The following is a 24,000-nucleotide window of genomic DNA, read 5'->3' as shown; positions in this document are numbered from 1 at the left end:
GACCTATCTACTGTTGTCCCATCAAAACCATGCATGGCAATAGTCTACTTCAAGTCAGTTCTTCTATGATGCTCTTATTGTCTATTCATATAGTACAGCTCAAATAATGTCTTACAGGTACTGTAGAAAACTCTCACTTCCCACCTTCCCTGGAGGGGAGCCCACCCCTTTATTGGCCACCACACATCTCCATCAAACTTAATCAAAAGCCCAATAATGACCACTTCGAAAGAGGCGGGCCATTTCTATTAAGGGTGCTCACCAGAATTCATTAGGCCTCTTTCCACCAACCAAACCAGCTCAATAGAGTCCTACCAAATGCTTGTATTGAAAGTAAGTCATGTATGTGTTCTGGCCAATGTTAAGTATATCCCTATTGTAAATGTAGCCCAAATGTATATATTGTTTGTAACTAAGTGTGCTAATTGGAGGACATATTTAAAGCATGCATTCATGCTACAGCCTGAGTGATTAAATACTGATTGTTGCTAATTGTCTCATTGTAGTACTTAGAATCTTTCAGTTCAAGTATATTTCCTTTATTGTCCACATGAATATGCCCTGTTTTGACATCTGTTTTATCCTAGTAAATTCAACTCCCATCCAATTGTCATCCATCCTCAGACAAACCACTTTTTTCTGGTCATAAAACTATTTGAATAATGATGTATTGCTTCAAATCCAGTTTTTATACATTACAGTCTCTAACTGCTAAAGTTAAAGATAATAAAATGTAATATGTTAATAAGGGATGGTTTTTAAAAAATGCGTCATGCTTCACCAGCCTTATTTAGGTTGTTGACCCACTCTTTCATATTGTGCCTCCCCAGATGTTCCCGGGACTTTAAAATCAAGTGCCTCGGCAACTTTTTGAGTTGGGTTTTTTTATTTTGTATTTTTTGGGAAAAACCCTCAACTGTGAAACAAAATCAACTGGACCCACAAGGTAGATTCTCTGACTGATACGTATAAGTTGTCTACATCACCACTACAACTACTATAAACGTGATTATATTACTTCACTACTGGTTGGCAAAGTCTAATACCAACCCCACCCATGGCTTTCCAGAGATGGTTATACTACTTTCCTGGGACCACGGTTGGGGAACAACACATTTTTCAACATGAAGGAGACATGTAAATGAACCTTATCAGTCCCAAGCCAATATCTGCATTTTTCACTCATTTCATTTATCTGCTTATACAGCCTCACATTGAAGTGTTTTACTATTTTCTTTTCAGGATGGGGCTCATGGATGTTCCCCAGGACCACGCTGTGACTTGAGGGCTGCAATAAGGAGAAAATGTTTTCTGTTTTGTTATTTTGGACCAACTTTACTTGTGCTAAATAAATGTACGTTCTTTATGGTACTATATAATCAACTAATTGTACGTCTATGTGCTCAAATGACCACACTTAAAGTATACTAGGTGTAGATGTAAGACATTATTTGAGATGTCTTATATACACTTACAACGTAGCGACATGAAGAGCTACTAGTATGCAAATAGTGTGAAGTGCAGCAGAAGTGTCACTAGAATATCCCATGTGCACTTCAGCTTTGGTGTACTTTTTCAGTACTTCAATACAGACTTTCATCAAACTGGTGTCTTTTCTATCAGTGCATTTGTATGGTATTGCAGTACATTGTAGTGTTATTATACTAAAGTACCTTTGTGTGTGTATATATAACATGTTTGACATATGCACACTTGTAACGTAGGCTTGAGTGTTTGTCTGTTTACTTACACGGGGAAGACTTCTGGCATCTCCCACTCCCAAGATTGATACAGTCGGAAGTGGTAATTGAACGTTGACCTTTGTGTGAATTGGAAAGAAGTCGACTAGCAGATATTGAATCCATAATTAACGTGTAAATGCGGTAGGAAATAGCTGAAGGGATGTGGAGCTCATTGAATTAGACAGAGCTGGAGCAACGCTCTAATTATTTCACTCTGCAACTGCTGCTCACATTAAGACGAGCTGAAGCCATGATCTGCCTGCCTGGCTGCTCTCAAAATGATTGTTGGAAAATATTGTGTGCATTTCCATAAGGCTGTGGTGTGTAGCCTCCCTCCCAGAGTCATTCTGAAGAGGTCTATAGCCCTGGAATAAGATGCATATTTCTCAACTGCCTTCGTCTTTGCGTTAAGGGAGAGGGAGCATGTACACAATCTCACCTAATGGTATGTTCATTCAAATGAGCACCATCCACTTGTTCAGGGTAACTAAATAAAAGTAACTGCCAAAATAAACGCCAACAGTGTGTTAATAGGGTGTTGGGCCACCACCAGACAAAACAGCTTCAGTGCACTTTGTTGATGGTGGTGGAAAATGTCTCAGTAGCAGCTTAACATGGTCATTTAACCGACGGTCACCCGTGGGAATAGAACACCCAACCCTGGGACTGCAAGAGCCAAGTTCTTCCAACTGAGCCACACTTTATATCCCTCATTTACTCAGTGTTTTTATTTTGACAGTTACCTGTACAAACGCAACAATGCTTGGCTTTTCATTTCATTATGTTTGGCGCCATCTCCTGGTGCCCTTGTAGTAGCGCAGTGGTTAACAGGGAAATACTTCTGGCTAAGTAATTAGACAGACTGATTATTACCAGAGGGGAATAAATATATATATATATATATATATAACGGGTAAAAAAAAAAAACAATAAAGAGGACATGGTAATAGACTTTAATCTCCTTTCAAAGCACTTGTGTACAGTATTCAAAAGTCTGCTCGTTTCACAGTTAAACAAAAAGACTACTTGACGTTAGAGCAATGTTTAGAGAACAAAACTCCCCCCTATGTACAGTCATTCACATTTGACAGTTCAAGCAGAGATATTACATTTGATTTTGAAATGTACATATACACATATGCTACAAATGCCAGAGAAGAAATAATGGAGTGCATTTATACACATTTTAAAGAAGCAGACCAGTATTGAGTCAAGCTGAAAGTGTTTTGTTTTTTTACAGTGGTCTTGTGTTCATTTCAGAATGAAACTCAACAGGGAATCAGACTTGCGTTACGGAGTGTTTATGATTCCTTTGTAACATTATAGCGCACGTGTAGGCGACAGTATATATCAGCACTATTTGTGGACCCTGTGGTGGTTAAAAACATGAGAGGTCTGCAGACAAGAGGAAAACACACAAACATGATTCTAAAAGGACAACAGTAACTTGAGTCAAGTGTAAAGTAAAAACCTTTTCAAAAATCCATGCACTTATGTCAGTAGCGAACATTCACAAAAGCGGAGTAACTTAGCGCACAACACATCTCCAACAACAACCCATTTCTCAACCATCCTCCATTTCCCCAGTGAAGGAACATAGACCTACCATCTCAGACACTGCAGTCACAGACCCAGAAAACAGACATGTTGATTATCAGTAAAACAAAGCCACAACAAAATAAAAAGGCATGCTCAAAACAACAAGTGAACACACAGAGTTAAGACAGGCATATATGGTGATTCCTGTCCCGACTTCCCAGTTTGTGGTTTCTTCGCTACAGTAGATGGGGTTAACTAAACATGCAGAGGGCTGCACAGGTCAGGAGCAACAGTAGGAGAACGGGAGAGGCATAGGTCTGCAGACTCGCTCGCAGTCGCTTCCTGAAAGGTGCCTTGAAATGCAGTTCTCACAGGTGCTAGCAGCCCATAGGACACCGGCGGCAAGTCTGCAGACTGATACCGTTGGCATGGAAGTGCTGAGTATGAATGGAAAAATATATAGTCTGTCTATATATCCGAAATGGCACCATATTCCCTATACACTTCACCCCGTGGGACCTGGTCAAAAGTAGTGCACCATGTAGGGAATAGGGTGCTATTTCAGCAGCCTATCAAGGTGGTCTCTTCATTCAGGTACAGTGACCGCACAGACCTGCCCTGACTAACGTCGAGGCTGTTTTAACACACTCCTAACATACTCTCCAAGACCTCCCAGTCAGAAAACAGTTCTTCACTTAAATGGGTATAAAACTGCACTTTAAAAAGTAAATATTGTACATTATCAATATTATCATTCGTAAATGGAAAAATACAATGTGCAATTATGTAAAAGCAAAGAAAATATCAGCACTTTGGTATTGGTTGGTTTTTACCTATTAGATTAACTTTTTGTCGTAAAGAACTTCCAGAACCAAGCAGCACATACATTATAAACAAAGACAAGTACTATACTGTTAGACTCTTTCAGACAAAGATACATGTCTTTCAAAGACACTCACTACCAAAGCCATTGGTCCTCCAATCATAGGTCTTACCTCAGTTGTCTCACAGGCAGTTGCAGTAAACCTTGTCAGACAATTCACCCTGAATTTCATTCTGCTGCTCTGTCGATCGCTATATACATTCAGTCTGAAACTGCCATCCGAGAAGATGTCTGTGTGACGTCAAAATGAGGGGTGTCGTACAAAACAAATGAATCAGCGATTGAATCGTCTTAACAAAATCTCACCAGTAGCAAAGTTGATTACGTCATCCGTGTAGGCCCGGACCTGGCCCAACCCATCAGTTTCTGGGACCAATCAGAACGGTCAGAATACCTTCTCATTCTAGAAATCATTAGGGAGGGCAGCAAATACACACTCATCGTGGAGAAGAAACTTCAGTTGGCCGGAGTGTTGTGGATGGGTAGCCAGGCAACAATAAACCATGTGACGCCTATAATCCTCGACTTAAAATCACTTCCAATGGTGACGCCATTGAACATGAACTCTCCATTTAAAGTGCCTTTTAGTCCAGGACTAGGCGGAGTCGAGCCAAATGCAACTGCCCCATGAGGTTACATGAAAAAAAAAAAGTGAATCTAAATGACTTTATACAGTGAACATAACATAGTCATGACTAGGGCGTGAAAGGGTTTCCGGACCACAAGGCCCCAGGCCCAGAGTTTCTCCTGGTCAGAGTTTTTCCAGGAAATACTCCTGGCCGTCATCATGACGACAACATTTCCCATGAATTAAACTACAGCCCAGTTACGGTAGGGAAGCGGACGTCGTTTCAGTCAGGTGAACAGAATGTAAACAAGATGTAGGCACTCCTGTTTGTTACCTAGCAGACAGTACATAAGTGAATCTAACCATTCAACCAACAAATATACATTGGTGACTATACCAGATGCACCAACACATATTTGTAACTTGCTACGTAGCCTACCATTAAACCAACCGATATAATGGTGACTAAATAATCAGTGGGCCAGCGAGCCCAGACAAGAGATGTATATATATCCAATAGGAATGGCTCGGAGTGAGCCCACACACACTAATATTCCCAGTCAGTCAGCAGCACGACACAGGAGACAAGTTCCAGAGTTGGTCCGGGTCTCCTCTGTTGTGAGTTACCCCTGTGGGCGGACACAGACTGGGGTGAGAGATGCTACTGGAATGTCACACTGAATTCGCCATTCTTTACATGGCACTGTTTTCATTTGGTTGATCTTAACAAACAAAAAAATAGCCATGATAGTTTTTTCCCTTTTCTTTTTCTTCTTCTTGCATATTTATAGACATTTTGGAGGACTTGGTCTTAAAGACTTTAGTCTTTATGAAGAAGTGCATGGTTCTAGGCTTCTATAGCGAACTAGGTAGGGATCTGTCTGTAGCAGTGATGCTATGGAATTGGCCCTGTGGAGTGTCAATGGATGCCGAGTCATGGTTTCTAACAGCTAGGAGTTCTCAAAAGGGTTCTATGAGTTATCATATAGTTATACGAGTTCTAATATAGTTCTAGGAGTTCCCATAGGGTTCTATGAGTCTCTAGTGAGTGCCCGAATGAAATCCACAGGAAGCGTGGACTGGGCTCGCTCTGGGTCTTCTTTCCGACACCCCCTAGAGGGCACTCTACGGTGGACATGAGGACCAGATAGGGAGGAGGACTTTTACTCTGGAAAGTTCAGCGCTGCAACTTCTGGCTTCATCTTGAAGTACTGGCTGAAGCGAAGGACTGCGTATCTGAAACGAGCGAGCCAATGTACGCCAACGTTAGTAACAAGATATCAAGTGACAAAGTGTCATAAGAAAACAAGATGCTGCGTAACATCAGAAGGTCAAAGGTAGGCAAACATCAGAAGGTCAAAGGTAGGCATTCAGGGTGAAACAAAGTACTCAACAACTGACATTATTACAGAAACTATAAATACACTATATCTGCTATGGTTTTAATGTAATGTCTTTGAGAGCTTGGGACTATCTGCATTATGGGCAAAATTGAGTTCTTGACTAAGCCTTGTTCTGTTCAATTGTATCCACGTATATAGTACTCTAAATACCCCCAATTCAAGTTGAAATGAATACAATATAACAATTGCTGACACCATTCAAACCAATGAGGGTTCGGGAACTCTAAAGCCAGGTATCTCAGAACCATATGCTTGCAGATAGAACCTTATAATGCCAAGCTCTCGTTTTTATCTCTGGATAAAAACACACATTTTTGAAGCCACTTACCCCAGGAAGTCAAAATCAATGGTGGAGAACTCAGCCTGAATCAGAGCCCATAGGCCCCAGAAGAAATGAGATGCCTGGATAGAGAGGGGGAAAGAATGGGGGATAGTCATGTTATTAAATGTGGCTGTCGGTGTTCATAGTCCTGATAGGAATGGAAATATTTAACCAACACCATTGTCACACCAAACACAACAAATCCCATAGTGACAACCAACAGAAGGTGTTGTCTACAGCTGAAACAGACCGAAACCAAGGCTACCACTTCTATCTACAGTAAACATACTTGAGTGTAGTTACCAAAGGAGGAGGTAGGGTGAGTCCCAGGTGGTGTTGGGATCGTCGCCCAGGAGGGTGCTACTATTGACCGTGCAAAATGAGAATTCTACAATGTCGCTTTCCAGGACAAGGAGGCTGCTATAGTCTGCTATAGTCAAAACCTTATACAGCAAGCTTCTGTTGTAGTTTGTTAAGCCTATGGATTTGCAGCCCTACCCCCTATGTATAGCTAATGTATGGATAATAACCCCAAGGATTCTATGGTCCATAACAAGGCTGAAGTCTTCTCGTTCGTTTTTAAATACGTTTGCACGGTCACTTTTTCTCTATGTGACATTGTAGAAATAAGTCGATCTAGTATGGTCCCTCCTTTGATCTTTGAAAGCAGTGCAACGCTTCTATTGCTATTCAAACGCATCGGACCTTTCTTCATCTAAGCCGTAAAGTACTCAGATAAATTACCATTATTGCACTTCTGTTGAACAGCAAACAGGCAGACGGTCAATTAGAAATATTTACAAAGCTCTCTCTCCTGCTTCGTTTGTGTCTCCTTTGCAAGTCTACTACATGTTTCTTTCAAAGTTCTCCTCTGCTTTTCGATACCCAGGGTACATACAGTTGAAGTCGTTAGTTTACATGCACTTAGATTGGAGTCATTAAATCTTGTTTCAACCACTCCACAAATCTATAGTTAACAAATTATATTTTTTGCAAGTCGGTTAGGACATCTACTTTGTGCATGACATAAGTAATTTTTCCAGACAGATTATTTCACTTAACTCACTGTCACAATTCCAGTGGGTCAGAAGTTTACATACACTAAGTTGACTGTGCCTTTAAACAGCTTGGAAAATTCCAGAAAATGATGCCATGGCTTTAGAAGCTTCTGATAGGCTAATTGACATAATTTGAGTCAATTGGAGGTGTACCTGTGGATGCATTACAAGGCCTACCATCAAACTCAGTGCCTCTTTGCTTGACATCATAGGAAAATAAAACAAAATCAGAAAAGACTTCAGAAAAAGAATTGTAGACCCCCACAAGTCTGGTTCATCCTTGGGAGCAATTTCCAAACGCCTGAAGGTACCACGTTCATCTGTACAAACAATAGTATGCAAGTATAAACACCATGGGACCACGCAGCCGTCAAACTGCTCAGAAGGAGATGCGTTCAGTCTCCTAGAGATGAACGTACTTTGGTGCGAAAAGTGCAAATCAATCCCAGAACAACAGCAAAGGACCTTGTGAAGATGCTGGAGAAAACAGGTACGAAAGTATCTACATTCACAGTCCTATATCGACATAACTTGAAAGGCCGCTCAGCAAGGAAGAAGCCACTGCTTGTACTTTTTGGAGAAATGTCCTCTGGTCTGATGAAACAAAAATAGCTGTTTTGCCATGATGACCATCGTTATGTTTGGAGGAAAAAGGGGGAGGCTTGCAAGCCGAAGAACACCATCCCAACCGGGAAGCACGAGGGTGGCAGCATCATATTGTGGGGGTGCTTTGCTGCAGGAGGGACTGGTGCACTTCACAAAATAGATGGCATCACGAGGAAAGGAAACTATGTGGATATATTGAAGCAACATCTCAAGACATCAGTCAGGAAGATAAAGCTTGGTCGTAAATGGGTCTTCCAAATGGACAATGACCGCAAGCATAGTTCCAAAGTTGTGGCAAAATGGCTTAAGGACAACAAAGAAAATGTATTGGAGTGGCCATCACAAAGCCCTGACCTCAATCCTATGGAAAATTTGTGGGCAGAATTGAAAACGTGTGTGTGAGCAAGGAGGTCTAGAAACCTGACTCAGTTACACCAGCTCTGTCACGAGGAATGGGCCAAAAATTACCCAACTTATTGTGGGAAGCTTGTAGAAGGCTACCCGAAACGTTTGACCCAAGTTAAACAATTTAAAAGGCAATACTACCAAATACTAATTGAGTGTCTGTAAACTTCTGACCCACTGGGAATGTGATTGAAGAAATAAAAGCTGAAATAAATCACTCTCCACTATTATTCTGACATTTCACATTCTTAAAATAAAGTGGTGATCCGAACTGAACTAAGACCGGGAAGTTTTACTAGGATTAAATGTCAGGAATTGTGAAAAACTGAGATATAATGTATTTGGCTACGGTGTATGTAAAACCTCCCACTTCAACTGTACCTTCTAGATGAGTACGTGTTCAGGGAAACAATCTCTGCTAGGTACCAGGGGATACAGTTCTACACAATAGACTACACTGCCTTAACTACTGACTAAAGGCCCAACCAATTAAGCTTGAGTGATTCACCCGAACACACACATCCGTGTGCAATTGATTTGTGTTGGGTACATTGTGTCGTTGCTCTGAAAGAAGCGAACGGAGAAGAGCGGAGGGGATCACTGCTCGGCCCTTCGACCTGGGAACATCAAACAGATGGAGATGACTGGCATTGAAGAGCCTTTCAACTTTACCTGGGAACACCCCTGACTGATTTACCTGTGTCAAAGTCTCACTAAACATCGGTCTAATACTTCATCCTGTAAACAAAACTCAACAATAAAAATGTGACAAAATGTACAACGGTTCACCAACTTCGTCCTGGGCGTAAACCACAGATTAACCACGCAAAAAAAAGGAGTCGTGAACTCACCAGGGAGAAGCGGTTGACCTGTACGTAGAGCACCTCCACCTCTGTCTCGGTGACCTCTGACCCTTGACCTTTGTGTTCCTTATAGGCTTCCAGGTAGGAGCGCAGCCACTGCAGCTGCAAACTCCGCTCTGGGTAGTGGCTGTAGTCCACCTCATTCAGGCCTACAACAGGACACACACGCACCAAGTAAAAGATCGAAACACACAAATGCTTAGTACAAGTGCAAGATTAGTGCAAGATTAACACACTGACCATTATATGTCATTTAGCAGATGCTTTTATCCAAAGCAGTCATATTTTCAGAGCGGGATTGAAAAAAAATGTTTTTTAAAAATTGAACTAGATTTTACAGATGTTTTACTTTGTCAGCTCGGGGATTCGATCGAGCAACCTTTCGGCTACTGGCCCAACACTAACCACTTGGCATCGCCATGCTCTACCAAGCTACAGAGGACCACAACACATACTGTACAGGCAGCACTTTATAAAAATGACCAGTCGCACTTGGCAAAGTTACTCCACACACAGACAAACTTTTACCTGCAAATTCATTGAAGTGGTTCCCAATGTCATAGGCTTGGTAATTGTACCCAGCGTATTCGTAGTCAATGAACTTGACATTTTCTGAAAGGAGCAGAGAGAGGAAGATTTGATTAGTACAGGACAGAGACCCGTCACATTATTAATGATAAATCTGTGCATTATTAACCCATTATCATCCCTCTCTCTAGTCTAAGTGGTTCTGATGCCTCACTGACAACCTACTGGAAATACCGTAGGCCTCTGGGGTTGAGGAGTAAGAGTTTGCATTTTGAAGGGAAGTGAGAATGTTTCGAGAAAACGAAGTTGACACAAATGCAGACACATAGAAAGTGGGCAGACAGACAAGACATATAGGCCTAATTGACGCAGACATGCAGTTCGCCTGGTCCCAAACAGGTAAATGTGCTTTAGCCGATTCCTCTGACGAGCGTGGTCATGATAGTGGTTGTCATGTTATATAATAGCCAGATGAGTTAGCTATAAAAAATAAAGGTTTCTATGAGGGTTCCATTCAGATGTAGGACCAGCTTCCAACCAGTTTGAATTTCAAAGTGTTCTGGAAAAAGTTGAGGACTGATATTTTCAAAATGTTCATTTTTGTCTGCCATTATGTAGGGTGATCACAATCCCAATATAGGCTACAGGAGCCAGCCGTGTGATTGGATTATCCAATTCCGTAGACAAATAGTCTTATCAACTTTTTCCAGGAAATCTCCTGATTGGCTTCACAAAACAAATTAGCTCACACAGAAGCTATTATACACAGAGGAATAATGTGTCATTTGTACATGTTTAGTTTGTGTTGTTTGGTTAGTGAGATACGTTGTAAATAAACAAGAGAAGTCCAAATGTGTCATTTTTAAAAAAAGTAAAGGATGTCTATGTTACTTTCCACAGCGAGCTTTATGTTGGGTTAGTTTGGTTCATATGCCGTTGTGGAACTTGCAGTGGAATTGATTGGGTAAAAGGTCATGCGTTGAGAAAGTGATTGTGGTGGAAAGATGGAAACAAAGGCACCATGCAGAAGGAATGTGGTGTTGGGAGGTAAAGAGACGCAACACTGACCTCTAGCGAAGAAACAGTACTGCAAGAGGGGATGTCAACATGCAAAGCCTTACCCCCAAATCTAACTAGAAAGAGCCATTTTAACTCTCCCTGACAACAACAAAAACACCCTTTCAAATGCGTTAGGGTCTTCATCCTTTTAGCATTTCATTTACTATGCAGGTCATACTCAAGAGTGCTTGTTGAAGCACCCTAAATTCCAAATGATGTGTGTTTGTCACAGTACAGTTTCACATACAGTGTGTGTATGAGTGTTCTGGTGTGTGTTTCTGAGGTTGACTGAGTAAAGACACGTGAGATGGTTACCGGACGCCGGGCGGTCCTAGCAGGACACAACAGAACACCTCCAGTCAGTGGCTAGTAGCCCTGTACAGCAGACGAAAAGGTTTGGGCAAACTCACATCCATCACACACACACACACACACACACATTCACACACAACCAGTCACAGAAACAGCCAACTCTGTCCTCTCCTTCGGTCTCTCACACTTCCCCCTTCTTGCAACAGGCACCTTCAAAGCTAAACTCTGATTGGTCCACGTGGGACCCAATGGCACTACACCTCCCTGCTCCTATGCAAATGAGATAATTGAGTGGCTTCCTGTTGTAAGCTAAGCAGCACAGGTTTGAGTCTCCGGGACTTGGGGAAGAATTTGACTACTTCTCTCCCTTCATCACCTGACAGAGCAGAAAGATAAACAGAGCGATGAGGCCCTGGGGAAAAAAGGAGAGGACACTTATTCAGCTGAATGAGAAACAATCCTGCTCTCTTACTGGGTGAACTGAATCGACTCTTGTAAACATCTTAAATCAGTTTCCCTACCCTTTCACTTTCATCAGTTTCAGAGGGTAAAGCGTTTGTGTTATTGTTGGAAGGAAGAGGCTTCCCTCTGCTCTCTCGCTCACACAGAGAGAGAGCGAGAGAGAGAGAGCGAGAACTAAAACTGCCACTGAGAGACTGTGGTTGAAAGAGCTGTGTGCTCTGTCTACACTTTAACTGTAGTTAGTTATGTTTTCTGTGATTCTTTTTTGTTATTGCTGAAGCTTGAGGTTTCCCTCTCATGAAACAGAAGAGAGCTACCCTGTCACCATGTAAGCCAGGTGTAGTCTAGCACAGGGTTGGATAACAGTATGGTAAAGAGCTAGCACTGCAAGAGCCGTCTGTCACTGAGTGAAAGTAATAAAAAGCAAATGGTGCACTGAGCTAGCTCACACGGCCAGTCACTGTGAGTGAAAGGAGTGAGGTAGCGCCTACTGCTGCTCTGAGCGGACAGCTGTGGCGTAGAACAGTGGTGTGTTCTGAACTGGGTCTGCCTGTCTGTCAACCCTCCCTCTGGCTGGCCAGACGCTCCTAGGAGAGAAAAGCTGGGCACAAGGAGCAGTGAGATCACCCCGCCCCTTGCTGAACAGACCAGCGAAGGGGTAAACAGTGCTCTCCCTCAATCCCATGTTTTCTCAGGTAAAAATCAGCTGAATGCTCTCCCTCACCTTAGCCTCAGGTAAGAATGCTCTCCCCCTCCACCCTCAGGTTAAAACACTCACCACTCCCTCTGCAACCATTGGCCACCTGGCAGGTCTGGGAGACCATTTCTACTTGCATCAGCTTTGAACACGGGTGGCCGTTAGTACCAAAGGCATTCACAACACAAACAAAACAGCATTCCCAAAGGACCACAAATAAAAACATGTACTGATGAAAATTAAAATGGACTACGGATCTCCCTCCCTTCCCACCCTTAGCTAGCATGACATGATGGACAAAGCCAGTTGGCTCTGTGATGGTAATTGACTACACAAGATGCACTAAAGCCAGGGCCCTGTTCAGTTGAGCAAAACAGGAGAAAACACTATGAAACAGAAACTAAAATAAGCCAACTTAACAAGTTTGGGTACTTCATACCTCCTAGGGTTCACAATGTTCTCAAATGTTTTACCTACTGAACACTATGGTCAGTCCTTCCTGTGGTTTGTGGCTTGTGACTGGGAGAATGCCGTGCAGAGCAGGAGTGCAGTGCCTCAAATCTATTTTAACCCCACAACTAAACTAATTCAATTTCTCCTCATTTCTCCTCAATGTGGAAAATATGAATTTCAGTCGACTTCCTGAATGGACTGAATTTAAAAATGGAGTTGCCCCCAAACTCTGGTGCAGTATATGAAAATCAGGCCTACCTGTGACTGGGTAGTGGTGGACAGTGCAATAGTAGCTAGGTGCGGTGCAGTATGTTTGGGCATGCAGGGTAAAACTCACCTCCTTGCTGATTATAGATTATGTTCTTACACAGCAGGTCATTGTGGCAGAGGACTACAGGAGAGCCCAGCACAGACAGACTCTGCTGCATCCACACCATCTCTTCCCTCAGTCGCCTTCGACTAGGCACCTCACTGTTTAACCTGGGGATGGAGGGAGGGGGTGGAGGTAGAAAGAGAGAGATTACACTATACAGAAGTACACAGGGAAAGAAGTAGGTGTTGCGCAACCACAGAGGTACAGTATTATTGTTCCATATCGGACCAATAAAAGAAGAGGGTTGGAATCTACTAGAAAACTGACATCAGTCAACAGTAAACTCATTAATACATCATCTCAGATCAATAAAAAAACGACTGCATAGAGGAGTCTTTTATAGGCATGAAACTCCAAGCATCGCGCATAATCTCCAACCCACATGACTTTATTAAAACGGGCAACATACCGAACTAAAATACAGTACAGTATTATTTAACTAGGGAACAGTGCATATTGTTCATGAATAGTGGGTGTGGTTTGACAACAAAACGGTACAGTATATTTTTTATTTAACTAGGCAACAGTACATATTGTTCATGAATAGTGGGTGTGGTTTGAGTGACAGGGGGCTCGTCCTCTTCAGGTAAACACACCTGGTGAAACTGTGAGGAATGGCAGACACTCACTGTGCAATCGTTCAGGCATGCCAGAGGTCACAGGACAAGCATCTCTCATAACTCCAGTGTTCAATTCAAGAGCTTCCCGATGGAAAGTTAGACTAGAGCCCCAGGGAGTTATTCCTCATCATTATGTAACCAGACATTACCTACAAAAACACCTGGCCCCATTAATGTCATAAAGTAGGAAATAGGTGGAGGAAAAATATTCAAGCATCAATAATAGATTTGATAACTTTATTGATGAGAAACATCCAACAGATTTCATGTGTCCCTCGTCCCAATATCTCAACTAGCATACTATTCAGTGTGCATGGCATGAATACACCAACACAGGCCTTCATACTCCGTACCATGCAGGTCTGGATATTGGGACCCAGTTCATTTCTTTATCCACACCACTCACCTCATGTTCATCTCTGGGTCTTGGAAGAACTTGGGCATCAGGGCGAAGTACTTGCCCATGGTCAGCCACAGGTCTGACTGGGGCACCCATCCGTTGTGAGCATGGATGGCATGGTACTTAGACAGCTGCCTCGCGATGAGCCTGTAGGGTGGTGGAAACCATGTGAGTCAGCGATAGGGAGTTTTGAGAGGAGGGACCAAATTCTAGAGGCCAAGACTGTAAAACTCTTACTTCAGTATTGGCTTATACACTAGAGGTCATATTTGTAAAGAATACCAGAAATGTAATGAAAGTCGGGTCATAGGAGAAACCCAAGACTGTCAACTCACTAAGCTTAAGGCGAGTTTACACCTACGGGTGAGGCCGAACTGAATGCATAGCCCTGGAGCACTTGGGCGTTAGCGAAAGAACAGGTTAGCTAAAGAATGGTTCTGTGAGCATAGATCCATGGTGAGCTTTCAAATCACAGTCCTGACCTGTAACTGCCTATGTTTCTACTGCTAGGAATGTTCCTTGAGGGAACAAGTCACATTGCCTTTCCTTACTGACTCACCCATATATTCGGCACCGACGCACCACACCTTACATGGCATTGCCAAAGACTATGGAATGTGTAAAAGTGCAGGTGTACTGTGGTTTCACCTGGAAATCAATTCAAAGGTGTGCTGTATGTAGAGCACCGAGTGTGTCGTGTGGGAGTAGCTCTGCTAAGATTAGGGCCTGGTAATTGTACTCGACGCCGTGGGCTATCTGTTGCTGTACCTGGACGTGGGCAGGCTGCGGATGTGTTCGGGTTCCAGCGCCTGGCCCTGTAGGAACTCATAGCAGAGGCCATTGTTGAAGGTACAGTAGAGACGAGGGGCGCAGCGGTGTGCGTGGAGCGTCCGGAAACTCTTCACCTCGTTCTCCCGGTCCACAAACAGCTCAGTCTTGTTGCCATAGATACGCACCAGGACCACATCCTGCATGACCCCGCCCACATAGCAGCCCAGCAACTTATTGGTGATTCCATCTGTGAAGAACTGATAGAGGAAAAAAAGAGATGATTGGTAGAAAAATTATTGCAATGGGGTATCATCATCATCACATCCAATGCCTCAGTATAAAATAAATATATATGAACTAAGCAAAAATAGATAAACGCCTTCACTGTGAACTGCGTTTATTTTCAGCAAACGTAACGTGTAAATATTTGTATGAACATAACAAGATTCAACAACTGAGACATAAATTGAACAAGTTCCAGACATCTGACTAACAGAAATGGAATAATGTGTCCCTGAACAAAAGGGGGAGGGGGTCAAAATCAAAAGTAACAGTCAGTATCTCGTGTGGCCACCAGCTGCATTAAGTACTGCAGCGCATCTCCTCCTCATGTACTGAACCAGATTTGCCAGTTCTTGCTGTGAGATGTTACCCCACTCTTACACAAAAGCACCTGCAAGTTCCCAGACTTTTTTGGGAGGAATGGCCCAAGCCTTCATCCTCCGATCCAACAGGTCCCAGACGTGCTCAATGGGATTGAGATCCGGGCTCTTTGCTGGCCATGGCAAAACACTGACATTCCTGTCTTGCTGGTGGCATTGTCATGCTGGAGGGTCATGTCAGGATGAGCCTGCAGGAAGGGTACCACATGAGGGAGGAGGATGTCTTCTCTTAAAAACGCACCGCATTGAGATTGCCTGCAATGACAAAAAGCTCAGTGCAATGATGCTGTGACACAATGCCCCAGACCATGACGGACCCTCCACCTCAATCCCGCTCCAGAGTACAGGCCTCGGTGTAACGATAAACGCGAATCCGACAATCACCCCTGGTGAGACAAAACCGTGACTCGTCAGTGAAGAGCACTTCTTGCCAGTCCTGTCTGGTCCAGAGACGGTGAGTTTGTGCCCATAGGCGATGTTGTTGCCAGTGATGTCTGGTGAGGACCTGCCTTACAACAGGCCTACAAGCCCTCAGTCCAGCCTCTCTCAGCCTATTGCGAACAGTCTGAGCACTGATGGAGGGATTGTGCGTTCCTGGTGTAACTCGGACAGTTGTTCTTGCCATCCTGTACCTGTCCTGCAGGTGTGACGTTCAGATGTACGTGGTCTGCCACTGAGAGGATGATCAGTTGTCTGACCGGTCTCCCTGTCTTAGGCGTCTCACAGTGCGGACATTGCAATTTATTGCACTGGCCACATCTGCAGTCATCATGACTCCTTGCAGCATGCCTAAGGCACATTCACACAGATGAGCAGAGACCCTGTGCATCTTTCTTTTTGTGTTTTACAGGCTCAGTAGAAAGGACTCTTTAGTGTCCTAAGTTTTCATAACTGTGACCTTAATTGCCTACCATTTGTAAGCGGTTAGTGTCTTAACGACCGTTCCACAGGTGCATATTCAATGAATAAGCCATTAATGAGCAAGCATGGGGAACAGTGTTAAAACCCTTTACAATGAGGATCTGTGAAATTATTTGGATATTTACAAATGATCTTTGTAAGACAGGGTCCTGAAAAGCAATGTTTCTTTTCTTATTTTTTCACTTTTCTTATATTTTCACTTATTTATAGGCTTATGTCCAGTCATGCAGGTTTTCATAACAGGGATGGCTATAGGCCTCTATTATATAGCCAATTTACTTCATGTACAGTTGACTTCCTGTCAGGTAGGCAGCGTTCTCATCTTTCTATTAATACTACAGATGAGGACCTTTCTAAATACGAATATGCCAACAAGTACAGTCCCCTGGACCTCTACCATCCACAGACAGTATGCTGCCACCTATTGTAGTATCATTTTCATCCTGGGACTGAATTCTATGGTTCCTTTTATAGGTTGTCAATTGATTTCAGATCTGATTGAAAAACAAAAAAGGACGCCAGAACGCATTGATGGAATTGTCTGGGTGGGTTTAAACCCAATGGTTGTTTTCATCCCCAATGAAAACTGGAACATTTCTGGGGGGGGGGCAGGCATTCCACCCCTAATCGTATACACCATCAGGGATTGACCATGAGCGTAGAGGCACGTCCGGAATTTTATTTAGCAGGAGCAAGCAATGGCTGGCATGTGCTGAGTCTTTGCTTTGTGAATGCAAATAGACAGTGTGGTTGTGTGTGTGTGTGTGTGTGTGTGTCTACCCTGCCCACAATACCCCCCTAAAGCTGTGTTTACAGAGATAAACCACACCCCCATTCTGTGTTCAAGACGACCACTCCGCCCCCTTCAATTATGTTTTTAATTTAGGAGGTGGAGACTGAACTTGTCCCAAATGTGCCAATCTTGTATAGTCACCGAGTTTTACCATACTTCCCATTCATACGATCAGCATGCATGACAGGCTGGTTCCATTTGTATACATAAGCTAGGTGGTGTAAACCTGTGTGGTAGGTTAGTGCAGGTTTGCCATGAACAAACCACATGATTAGGGAGTCATAAGACCAGTTAATGAAAAACCCCATTTCCTGATGTAAATTAACCAACTAGGCTGTTTCCTTTCTCAGAAGTGTGTTCCCCATTTAGACTAGCCCAACTTTAAAATCACACAGAACCCGGGAGAAACTCGGGCTACCTTGTTACTCGGTTGGGAATTGCCAAGGAACTTACAATACGATATTATCGTATCTTCAAGATAAAAGAATAAATAAGACTAGAAGACTAACAATCCTCAAAAATATATTCGTCTTAGCACAAGCCCTCAGGGGAAGTCCCAGAGAACCCCTCCGTCCTGGCAACAGCTCTCCCCAAAACAGTTACTGTGCACAAAACAGACCAGGCAAAAATTCTGACTTTTTACAAACCTCCCGTGGTGACTTTGCCAAGTACCTCAACTCCTCCACAGAGCTGAGCTCAGACTGCAGCTTTTACTTTTTAATTTTTTTTAAATGAGCCTCCGACTAACTATGTAGAGATACTTTTTTTAAAGTACCTTTTAAACCCTTACAGAGTACCTGTTTGTCCTCTGTTGTTGCGTACCTTTGTTTGCTGAAATCCATACTATTTAATAAAATGTTAATTAAATATAACCAGACATTTCCTTGTTGAGATTCAACTGGCACATGTGCATTCGCTGTTGTGGCAATGAATGCTAATGCAGTGTTCCTCAAGTGTGACACTTAAAGAGACATTTCTTAACTGTTCAACTTCATCTCCAGCACCAGTATTCAGACCCCTTGACTTTTCCCACATTTTGTTACATTATAGCCTTATTCTAAAATGGATTTTAAACCCCCCCCCCTCCCCCTCATCAATCTACAATAGCCCATAATAAGAAAACAAAAATATGTTATAGAATTTTTTGCAAATGCTTTATAAATGAAAAAAAAAGGAAATATCACATAAGAACCTTTACGCAGTAGTTTGTTGAAGCTGCTTTGGTAGCAATTACATCCTCTAGTCTTCTTGGGTATGACGTTACATGCTTGGCACACCTGTATTTGGGGAGTTTCTCCCATTCTTCTCTGCAGATCCTCTCAAGCTCTGTCAGGCTTGTGACGACCCTCCCACTCTGTCTGCCGTATTCTGTCGTTGTTCTTGTTTCCTTATTAGGATGCCGGTGGGCGGAGTTGAGAGGGTCGTCAGCTACATGGGAAACACCTGGGCCAGGTGTCTCCCAGGATAAATAGACCTCTTCCACATTCATGGAGAAGACTCTCTCCATGCAGACACCCGTTGTAGATTGTGTTGTGGTTCTTGGTGGCTGTTTGTTTGTTTGCTTTGGCACCTTTCATCACCCTGCATTATCACATTCATGCATGCAAAACACTCACTTACACTACTGATTACTGATTACACACACCATTGTATATTACACTTAGTTACTTATTTAATAAATATAGATTTTGCTACTCCTTATCTCCACGTTGTCTCCCTTTGTTACGGGCTTTGAGCCGGTTCGTGACAAGTGGGGGCTCATCCGGGATCTTTGAACTATTGGTTTGGGAGACCGTGGAGGTACGTGTTTGGATTGAATATTGTGTTTGAGTGTGATCGGCCCAGTATTGGTTGCCTTTGTTGTTTGGTTTGTGTGCTGTGTTGGAGAGAGTATAATGGTTAGTTTCCAGGCCCTGCCTAGCCTGAACTCTTGTTTTACTTTCTGTTGGGACGTCAGTCTGAAGTGAGTAATCTGCTGTGTACCTCGGTGGGAGATTTGGGTAGGGTAGTGGAACTTGCTACCCGGAGCTATAGCCTTTTTCCCCTGATAGGTTTAGCGACGTGTTTCATTTTTGGAATATGTTGGGCATGGTTAATGTTTGTTATTTTTGTGTGGTGTCTGTGGACTGAGCAGTTGTCTCGGGGCACATCCGTGGCTTGGTGGAATTTGCCAGCATGCTGGGGAGTTCTATTTCCTTGCCAGCGGGCTACAGTGCGTAAATTCCCACCGCAAATCTGCACGAAGACTAGGGTTGAGTTATTGTAGGTTTTGGGGAAGCTCCATATCTCATCTCTCTTCTGTGGTGCTCAGGGTGATTGTCAATTCTCGGGTTGTGTTCTGGTGTGCTCAGCAGAAGGGAAAAGCGATAAAAAAAAAAATTTGTGTGATTATGGCGTCTTATGTAGATAAGTTCATTCGCTCTCCATCAGAGGAATTGTTAGATTTAGGTACTAAAGAACAGCTGTTGAAGGTCGCGGAACACTACAAGGTTGAGATTAGTGATAAACGTCTAAAGAATTCTATTAGGTTGATATTGAAAGCCAATCTGATGGAGAGTGGTATTCTTGAAGTTACCACCGGGCCAGCCTCTGCTGAGGATTTGTTGTCTCCCCATAACGTTACAATGGCCATTCCATCGGTTAGTCCTAGTAGCCTTCTTTTTGAACAGCAGAAAGAACTGCTTTTGTTACAGCTAGAGCATGATCGTGAGAAGCTAGAGCATGATCGTGAGAAGCTAGAGCATGATCGTGTGAAATATGAAAAGGAATTGGCATTTAAACAAGATATGGAGCGTGCTAAAATCAAGTTGCAACAAGAACGTATAGAGTTGGTTAGGGAAGGAAAGATCTCAGGGGAGAGTTTGTTTTGGGAAGGTGACCCAGATTTACCTAGGGGTAGTTCCGCTTTTGGTCATGCCCCAGAGACATTTGATATTGTTGGGAACTTGCGGTTATTGCCTCGGTTTAATGAAAGGGACCCCGAGACATTCTTTTCGTTGTTTGAGCGGGTTGCTGACGCTAGGAGTTGGCCTGATTCTGACCGCACTTTAATGTTGCAGTGTGTGCTGACTGGTAAAGCGCAGGAAGCATATTCAGCTCTTAGTGTACACGACAGTGCCAGTTATGATAAAGTTAAAACAGCTGTGTTACAGATTTATGAATTGGTCCCTGAGGCTTACCGCCAACGATTTAGAACTTTAAAAAGGGACGATAACCAGACTCATGTTGAGTTTGCGCGACAGTTATCTTTACAGTTTAATCGCTGGTGTTCCGCCTCTGCAGTTGTGACTTTCCAAGGGCTGTGTGATCTGATTATGTTAGAGCAATTTAAGGACACAATTCCTGATCGTATTGCCACTTATATTAATGAACAGAAAGTAAAGAATGTTGCTGAAGCTGCGGTTTTGGCGGACGAGTATGTGTTGACTCACAAAAGTGTCTTTGCAAAACCCCGTATTCGGAAAGAGTGGGGGCATTCGGATAGATTTGGGCTTCGCTCACCGAGATACTTTGGTTCTCGGGCAGAGTTCTATTCAACTAGGGTTGAACCTGACTCCCATGGTAAGGCTGACTTTGGGCAGGAGTGTCACTACTGTCAAGGTTCAGGTCATTGGAAAAACGAATGTCCACTTCTCAGGTCAAAGGGTGCTTACGCTAAATCTAAGCCTGCTGCGTTAGCTGCACCTGTTCCACATCAGTTCATTCTTGACTCATTTCCTCAGGCCCAGGAGAATGTGAAAGTCCATATTGATCCAGACTATTTACCTTTCATTACAGAAGGTTTTGTGTCTATGTTAGGAAGTAAAGACTTAGTGCCAGTGAAGATCCTGAGAGACACAGGTGCCTCTGAATCATTTGTGTTGGAGTCTGTGTTACCCTTTTCTGCTGAGACTGATTCAGGGAATAGTGTTCTAATTAGGGGAATAGGTTTGAACACTCTGTCAGTTCCATTGCATAAACTGATGTTGGATTGTGGGCTGGTGAAGGGTGAAGTTGTTGTGGGGGTGCGTCCTTCGTTGCCTATTGAGGGTATCGACGTTATCCTTGGGAATAACTTGGCAGGTGAGCGTGTATGGCCAGTCGTGTTTCCATCTCTAGTGGTTTCCACTAAGCCGTCATTTGTTGGGATTCCTGATGAGAGTGTACAGAGTTTCCCAGAGGTGTTCTCTGCGTGTGCAGTGACACGTTCTATGAGCCGTGGCGAACTAGTCACTGCGCCGACTAATGATAATAATACAAAGTATGTCACTGTCTTCCCTGTTATCCCGTTATCTGTAAACCGCTCAGATCTAATCAATGCTCAACGGGATGACCCCACGTTGGAAGAGTTGCGTGATCAAATTGTGCCTATAGAACAGTTGGGAGATGTCGCCCATGGCTATTTCCTCCAAGAGGATGTCCTGATGAGAAAGTGGGTGTCTCATGATAGTGTTTTTCTGGGGAGGCAATTAGTCAAGTTGTTGTACCAGTTAAGCTTCGTGAGTTGGTGTTGGAAACTTCTCACAGCGACGTTGCTGGACATATGGGGGTGAGGAAAACCTACAATCGCATATTAAGACATTTCTTTTGGCCTAGATTAAAGAGGGATGTTTCTGATTTTATCAAAACTTGTCACACCTGTCAATTAACTGGTAAGCCTAATCAAGCTATTAAACCAGTACCATTGTTTCCTATTCCTGTACTCAGCCAACCTTTTGAGTATCTGATTATTGACTGTGTGGGTCCTCTGCCTCGTTCTAAAAAGGGTAGCAGTTACCTGTTCACTGTGATGTGTCAGACCACTAGGTTTCCTGCTGCCTATCCTCTCCGATCTATCACGACTAAATCGGTGTTAAAAGCTTTGACTCAGTTTCTCTCATTGTTTGGAATCCCTAAGGTCATTCAGAGTGATCAAGGATCTAATTTTACCTCTAATCTGTTTGGTCAGGTTCTTCAACAGCTCCATATTAAACACAATGTGTCTAGCGCCTATCACGCGCAAAGTCAAGGAGCACTGGAACGTTTCCATCAAACACTTAAGTCTTTGTTGAGAGCTTATTGTACTGAGATGGATAAGGATTGGGAGGAGGGGTTGCCTTGGTTACTGTTAGCCGCTAGGGAAGTTTCACAGGAGAGCACAGGTTTCAGTCCAAATGACCTTGTGTTTGGACATAGGGTGCGTGGACTTTTATCTGTTCTCCAGGATGACTGGAAGTCTCCCGAGCCTCCTCAGTCCCTGTGTTCGTATGTGTGTGATTTCCGGCGACGGCTGTATGCCGCTGGTGAAATGGCTAAAGAGAAGTTATCATCTTCACAGGAGAGGATGAAGGGCATATTTGATCGCCGAACTGAGCCTCGTCACTTTAGTCCAGGTGACCAGGTTCTTGCTCTGCTGCCAATTGTTGGTTCTCCTTTTCAAGCCAAATTTCAAGGTCCATATACAGTGGTGCGCCAGTACACTGAGCAAAATTATCTAGTTGCCACTCCAGAACGGAGGAAAGCACACCAGCTGTGCCATGTAAATCTGTTAAAACCCTATTATGCACGTTCCTCTGAGACTGAACAGTGGGATTCTACAGAGGACGGTAAACCTGTTCTTTTGGCTGATACCGTTGTTTCCTTGGGTTCTTGTCGTGCTAGACCTGTGCATGAGGAGGAAGATGTTCCTGGTCCTGACGATTGTATATTGCAGGGTAGTACCTATTGTGGTCTACACCGACCATAACCCCTCACTTTTTGAGGTCCATGATGTGTCCAAACCAGAGGATAATGCGATGGTGTTTATTTTTACAATCATTCCATCTCGATGTGAGGCACATCCGGGGGACTGAAAACGTGATTGCTGATGCGCTCTCTCGTGCGCCCTGTTCCTAATGTTTACGTGACTGACCATTGTTTCGTATTGTCATGTTCTCTCTGTCCTGTCTGCTCCCTCCTGGTCTTGTTTCTTTCCTCTTAAATGTTGCTTCCTGTGCGAAGGTTGCTGAGGTCTGGGGAGGAGGTTGGCTGGGGCAAATTGTAAGTGTGAACACGTAAACCCTCATCAATTTGGGACGCAGAGGCCTGTGTCAATTTGGGACGCAGAGGCCTGTGTCAATTTGGGACGCAGAGGCCTGTGTCAATTTGGGACGCAGAGGCCTGTGTCAATTTGGGACGCAGAGGCCTGTGTCAATTTGGGACGCGGGAGACTGGTATGTTGTTCCGGGGTCCTTGTTGGTCCCCGGTTTTATGGGGGGAATGTGACGACCCTCCCACTCTGTCTGCCGTATTCTGTCGTTGTTCTTGTTTCCTTATTAGGATGCCGGTGGGCGGAGTTGAGAGGGTCGTCAGCTACATGGGAAACACCTGGGCCAGGTGTCTCCCAGGATAAATAGACCTCTTCCACATTCATGGAGAAGACTCTCTCCATGCAGACACCCGTTGTAGATTGTGTTGTGGTTCTTGGTGGCTGTTTGTTTGTTTGCTTTGGCACCTTTCATCACCCTGCATTATCACATTCATGCATGCAAAACACTCACTTACACTACTGATTACTGATTACACACACCATTGTATATTACACTTAGTTACTTATTTAATAA

The 24,000-nt window shown here is 43.5% G+C and overlaps 1 protein-coding gene across 1 annotated transcript in view; it reads right to left on the bottom strand.

The window, feature by feature from the left end:
• Nucleotides 1-2,681: 2,681 nt before the first annotated feature.
• LOC123994603 (ethanolamine kinase 1-like) overlaps nt 2,682-24,000 on the bottom strand; it is a 30,934-nt gene continuing 9,615 nt past the window's right edge. The window contains exons 2-8 of the mRNA XM_046297401.1: nt 15,062-15,321; nt 14,300-14,440; nt 13,238-13,380; nt 9,918-10,001; nt 9,378-9,538; nt 6,464-6,537; nt 2,682-5,968 (exon numbers count right to left, since the gene is read on the bottom strand). Coding sequence (XP_046153357.1) covers nt 5,896-5,968; nt 6,464-6,537; nt 9,378-9,538; nt 9,918-10,001; nt 13,238-13,380; nt 14,300-14,440; nt 15,062-15,321 — 936 coding nt within the window. The 3' untranslated portion in view covers nt 2,682-5,895. The remainder of the gene's footprint in view (nt 5,969-6,463; nt 6,538-9,377; nt 9,539-9,917; nt 10,002-13,237; nt 13,381-14,299; nt 14,441-15,061; nt 15,322-24,000) is intronic.

The sequence above is a fragment of the Oncorhynchus gorbuscha genome, linkage group LG14 (assembly GCF_021184085.1).
Source record: "Oncorhynchus gorbuscha isolate QuinsamMale2020 ecotype Even-year linkage group LG14, OgorEven_v1.0, whole genome shotgun sequence".
NCBI classification, from domain to species: domain Eukaryota; kingdom Metazoa; phylum Chordata; class Actinopteri; order Salmoniformes; family Salmonidae; genus Oncorhynchus; species Oncorhynchus gorbuscha.
This window is presented reverse-complemented; position numbering and strand designations above follow the sequence as displayed.